Source organism: Cajanus cajan, chromosome 7 (assembly GCF_000230855.2).
Source record: "Cajanus cajan strain Asha chromosome 7, NIPB_CcT2T_4, whole genome shotgun sequence".
Taxonomy (NCBI): Eukaryota; Viridiplantae; Streptophyta; class Magnoliopsida; order Fabales; family Fabaceae; genus Cajanus; species Cajanus cajan.
Window position 1 is genome coordinate 21,411,177 of NC_138523.1, and position 5,765 is coordinate 21,416,941.

At 33.3% G+C, this 5,765-nt stretch overlaps 1 protein-coding gene across 1 annotated transcript; it reads right to left on the reverse strand.

Annotated features, from left to right (window-relative positions):
* Positions 1-391: 391 nt before the first annotated feature.
* LOC109790905 (zinc finger CCCH domain-containing protein 14) lies at positions 392-5,342 on the reverse strand. The gene is made up of 3 exons (XM_020350150.2): positions 5,132-5,342; positions 4,664-4,724; positions 392-1,318 (listed from the first exon to the last, which is right to left on the reverse strand). Exons 1-3 carry the CDS (start codon positions 5,202-5,204, stop codon positions 568-570), a joined length of 885 nt encoding a protein of 294 aa, XP_020205739.2. The 5' UTR covers positions 5,205-5,342; the 3' UTR covers positions 392-567.
* Between the last annotated feature and the right edge of the window lie 423 nt (positions 5,343-5,765).

A 5,765-nucleotide genomic window follows, 5' to 3' on the forward strand; every position in this document is an offset into this window, starting at 1 on the left:
AAAAAAATTCATTAATATTTTAATTTTAATTTTAAATAAATAATTAATCAGATCAAATTTACACAAATTGCTATTATTTAATTATTTATTATGAATTTTCTCATATGTAGTATAATTCCTTTACGTTAATGGTCTGATAATTTTTATTTTGTCGATAATGAACCCATTTATCAGCAATTACAATGGTTTCTTTCATTTTTAATTACAGAAGCATTTCTTTATTTTGACTTTTTTTTTTTAACCTTTTTTGATTGAAAGAAATGCTTCACTAATTGTTAGACAAATATTACTAAAACAAAAAAATTTGTAATTAAGAGTAAAAAGAAATTGAAAATAACATCAAAACAATTTCTTAAATTAAACATGCCCTTAATATTGTGAAACTATGATGTCGAGGAAAGCATTATACTCATTTGCAATCGCAAAAAGTAGTTTAGAAAATTAACTTAGTACGATAAAACTATAACGAGAAAAAGTAATGTCAGTCCCACTAAGTAGCAATGCACAACAACATCAACAGCAATAATAGTAATAGCCCTGGCTAATACAAAAGATGGAAAAACAAAATCATACTCCCGTCTTGCGCAATTCAGCAGCTCCATGTGCAAAGTGACATCTCTCTCCGAAGGTGCAAGATCCTTTTGCAAAATTATCACACAGCTTGGTCTTGAAGTTGCTTCCAGGTGGTGCAGGGGCTCCAGGAACACCTGGGGTGGATTTCGGTGGAGCAGACATTGACACAGTCACTAGTAAATCTTTTACCATGTTGCTTGCTTCCTTAATCTGTTCAAACGTCCCCTCAAGTTCAATATTTCTAAGATTTGGATCCGATTCGTGCTCTCGTATTGAAAGTTTTGCTCCGGTTTGGCGACAGATCTGCTTTGAGTTCACACCACCCTTCCCAATGATCGCTCCAGCCAGGGAAGCTTCTACACTAATTTTGGCAGTTGAAATGGCACCAAAGCTAGCGGCCAAACCAGGAGGAGGCTCAATTCGACCAGCCATACGACCCACTGCCGGAGGTCCCAATGGCCGATGATCATCCATAGATGGAGCAATGGGTTTGCCAAGTTCCCATTCACCATGGGCAAAATGGCACTTGTCACCGAATTTGCATCCTTCAGCAGTATTGAACTTGTTACATATGCGGGTTTTAACAGCAGATGGTGCAGAACCATTTGGGACCGGTTGTGGTGCAGCAACCGTTCTTGGTGGAGGAGCAGCAGGTTTTAAATTCATCATGTGGGCAACCGCATTATAACCACCGGGAACGTAATGCAAGAAGTGGCAGCCCTCACCGAATGGACAACCGGCAGTGCTGCAAAAGATGTTACGGCACAATCAGATCAACATTCCAATATAGTTGTTAGTTGTTACATAAAAATAAAATGCAAGAAACATTTATTTAGTAGTGAGAATATCAAAAGAGATCACACAATATTTAGCATGACATGCATATGCTATATTCAAATATATCGTCAAAACAGTAAAATTCCAACACCAAGTTCCTGAAAGAGAAACCCTTAAGCAAGAACACTTGATCAAACAACAGATATACGTGACGTGGGGCAGACATTCAGCAAGGACCCCATATACCAAGTCAACATTTAGCACAGTAAGTCTTTCTTGCACCACGTCAATGCTTAATTGTAAACATTCATTCCACTTTATGTCCACCCAACAAATTAATGAAGACAACAAAATCTAAGTTCTTATTTTGATTTCACAAAAGATAATAATGATAATGTGTAATGACAAAGTTAATAATGGCAACACTGCATCAGAGCAAAACAATGAATTGACATGTAGCCACAGGGAAGCAATGACTTACTATCGTCTGACTGTTTAATAAAATACCATCAATGGTATAATTTATCAGAATAATGCTTATCACAATGTTATTGTTAGCTTATAACCTTATCACTTTGGCTTTAATACATATAACAAAGTGTACAACTATTGATGGGAAAAGCTGATGGTGGGTTTTCATACAGGGATAAATTGATAAACAAAAATACTATCTCAACCAAAAGCTTAGAAATGCACTCTTTCCTATAAGTCACTTCACAGGATTGAAACCAAAATTTTCACTAATATTCAGTTTAAAAATAAGCTACATACTTTAACCTCCCACTCATCCTAAAACAATCAATGTAGGACAATAAATGAACCATTCAGTTTAAAATGAGCTTTCAAGTTAAAACTGGAACAGCTTCTACTTTATTTATAAATTTCTAATTTTGAGCTTTAACTTTAAAATAGCTTTTAAGCCAAAGGTTGGGCCAAACATTAGTCCTACTTCAGATAGTAGTAAAAGACTCCTTATAAAGGCAGTTTGAACTCTCCATTTGATACATCCACAGCCAAATATTATGCTCAGTAACAGAGTTGTGTTTGCTCAACCCAACACCAAGTAGCACCCTTCTAATTAGCACCTTACACACCCCTACTCATGAATTCAAATCATCTATTTCCACCCACCTCCTTGGTCAAGTGCTAAAATCTCCAGGGTATATGGGGGAGTAATAGCACAAGCAGAACAGAAGTTCAACATATATATATATATATATATATATATATATATATATATATATATAGATATATATATAAATACAAAAAAAAAAAAAAAAAAAACCACAGAACAGCCAAGAGCAGAATCAGAACCAAAGCATAGTAGCAATGTAAGAATGACCACTGCTCGGAACCACCAAAACATGGCAATGGCACAAAACAAACATGAGAAAGAAAAAAAAAACAGCATCGACCCACCAAAATCCCAGGTTTGTCTTTTCATGCTTCTCATTGAATAAATTAGATATGCATATGGACACTGAAAAAAATTGATAATTGGGGCATGGGTTCTTAACAAAACCAGGTTTGTGCTTCTGTTTCATTATGCAAATATCATTTAATGCAGTAAGATTTCCACACTCGAACACAAGTTCTACATTAATCCCATTAAAAAATGTTTAGACGTAGAATTGGCTATTAAGAGTGCTCATTGAGAGGAATTTCATCAGAAGATTGCATGATCGCATGTGCTGGAATACAATCTCAATAACACTAAATTTCCTTTAAAATATATATATATATATATATATATATATATATATATATATATAGAACATATCGAGTAATGTGAGAGGAGCAAATCTCAACTGTATAATTCAAATAGATTGTTAAGATTAAAACTGATTAAAACAATGTGAAACATCCTTGTATGGTTGCATGGCAAATATTTCCTCCTCTCACCTCAATATATATATATATATATGACAAAGTACAAAATGTTCTATGAAGTAAGCAACAATAGAATCAATAATAATTAGGATGTCTTACAAAGGAATTCTCAGAAAAACTATTTCCAGCTTACAAACAATGATACACATAAGTGGTTAATTAAGTCAATAAGGTTGCTCACTGAACAAAATTTGAACACAATTGAGAGCCAAAACAATTAGTTTTTTTTTATATAAATAATTAGATTATTACTTATTCCTAATCTGGAAATACTTTTACCAAAAATTACTTTTTTTTGTAATTTTCCATGATAATTATCATGGAAAATTAAAAGAACACAGCAGACAGGCCATCAAAGGTAAGAAGAATCAAACAAAATATACATTTACATGGGATATTTATGCAAAGAAGTCACCATGCTACTAAGAAGATCAAGAAAATCCCTAACAAGTAAAAGGAATGAAGATTATAAAAGGAACAAATATCGTGAGTTCTTTAAAACAATAAACATCTCAATCAAATTCACCACTAATTCTTGATGAAAATTTTCATATGGCTCGAATTTAACATATAGCACTGGGGACAATTGGCTAGTTCATGGTCTAGATCACAAAATAATTCTCATATGAAAAATGTAATCACGAGTTTAGGAAAAACATTAGGTTGAATGTAACAGACGTTTTTTACCAATCCACCAATACATTTACTTCTCCTTTTAGTGCTTTGGAACACGTGAACAGACATTTGGTGCCTTGCAAACAGCAACCCAAACACATAAAAACAACTAAACTTAAATGTACATAACATAATTAGACATAGTACCTAACCCCCGACCAACATAAGTTCATTATATTAGTTTGTTAATAGCTTACCAATTGAAAGGTGTGTTCATAAACATAGAATACAGCAAGATTTTAAAAAAGTTTGCGCAACAATTTCAAGGTTATGGGGAAAGTGCAACCGCAATTGCGGCTATTTCAGCAGCTTAAGTCCACAATTTCCCACAAATCAAGGATTTGCGACCAAAACTACAACTTAAAAACTTGGAACGCAGTAAAAACTGAAAAGCTGCTGCTAACTAAATGAACAACAAAAATTACACTAATTATGGAGAAAAGCAAACACAGAAAAGGAAAATGATCAGTTTATCTTTGATATAATGTTTGGTTCCCAATGCCAACAGTCGTCCTGCAAATTGTTATCATCTTTATTGAACTCCATTAATAAACCATTATTCTGTTACAACTTGATTAGACCAAAGAACAGTATGTACCTGTATAAAAGCTTCGAATACCGAGTTAATTCGCAGATTAGTTTTACAGCATTAAAACAATTAATTCTTAAAATAACTTATAATATAACACCATTAAAGCTAGAAAATGTGCAACTTCAAATATTTATTTAGATGGGAACAGATTAGAACCTGAAAAACTTGGTACATGGCTTCGATTTGCTTCCTACACCACTTGATAAGGACTCCAATTCTGTCGCAAAACATTAATTACTTTCTCTCAGTTAAAGTTCTCTACGTTATTAATCTAGTACACTCCATTTAAAACCCTTCAACTTTTTTCTAGAAAAAAAAAAATCTTACTCACGAGTAATAATAACATTAATGATTAATTAGGTAAAGTTCGATGTAAACTTTTGAGCAATTTTATGCAAATTTATCCCCTCGAGCTAACAATTAAACAGTTGCAACATTATGAACATTAAAGATTAAACCACCGAAAGTTTGCGTTTCATAATCTCGTGAGAGTTGAATGCAAGTGAGGAAGTAGGGAGCGGAAGCACAAAACGACGGTGAAGCAGAAGCAAAACGACGAAGCAAAAGAGAAGAGAAAAGGAGGGATGGAGAGTAGAGGAAATGTAAGAGAGAGAGAGTGGAAACCTTGCTTGGTCTTCTTAACGGCGCCGTTAAGGGTAACGGCGGAATCGGGCCTTCCACGCTTGCGAAGGTCCATTGGAATTTGGAAGAGATCGAGATCCGCAAAACCCTAACGGAGGGAGGGAAAGAGGTTTTGGAAAGAGAAGAGAGGCGGAGAGTAACAGTGAGAAGGGTTAGGATTTAAAAGGTAAAGGTTTCAACGTAGTTAATTGTTGCCTTTGGATTCCGCTGAGGTGGGAAGAATCGAATCGAAGCAATAATAATAATAATATGATCTTCGCCTCTCACCCTCACGTGCCCTCTCTCTAAATCTATCTATTGCCTCTATTTCTATTCTCTTTTCACGTATTAAATAAATTACTTATTATATTATAATATTCTTCTTAAATCACCTTTATTATAAATATCAAAAGAAATAAAAATATATCATTGAATCAGATAAATGTGATGAAAATTTGTTTATATTTATGAAAAAAAATTATATATATTTTTTAAATTATAATTTGGATCAATAATTGAGGGCGTATATGTTAGTATAATATATTACTGGTATTTTCACATGTGTAATGGATAAATTAAATATTTATTATATATAACTAAAATTTAAAATAAATTATATAAATAACTATTATATTAA

What these genes read in the sequence shown, in the direction of transcription:
- LOC109790905 (XM_020350150.2), bottom strand. Translation starts at nt 5,204, where the DNA reads ATGGACCTTCGCAAGCGTGGAAGGCCCGATTCCGCCGTTACCCTTAAC. An exon ending in CGTTAAGAAGACCAAGCAAG is followed by an intron (nt 4,725 to 5,131) that starts GTTTCCACTCTC and finishes GTTTTGCGACAG; the next exon opens with AATTGGAGTCCTTATCAAGT. An exon ending in CCATGTACCAAGTTTTTCAG is followed by an intron (nt 1,319 to 4,663) that starts GTTCTAATCTGT and finishes CATCTTTTGCAG; the next exon opens with CACTGCCGGTTGTCCATTCG.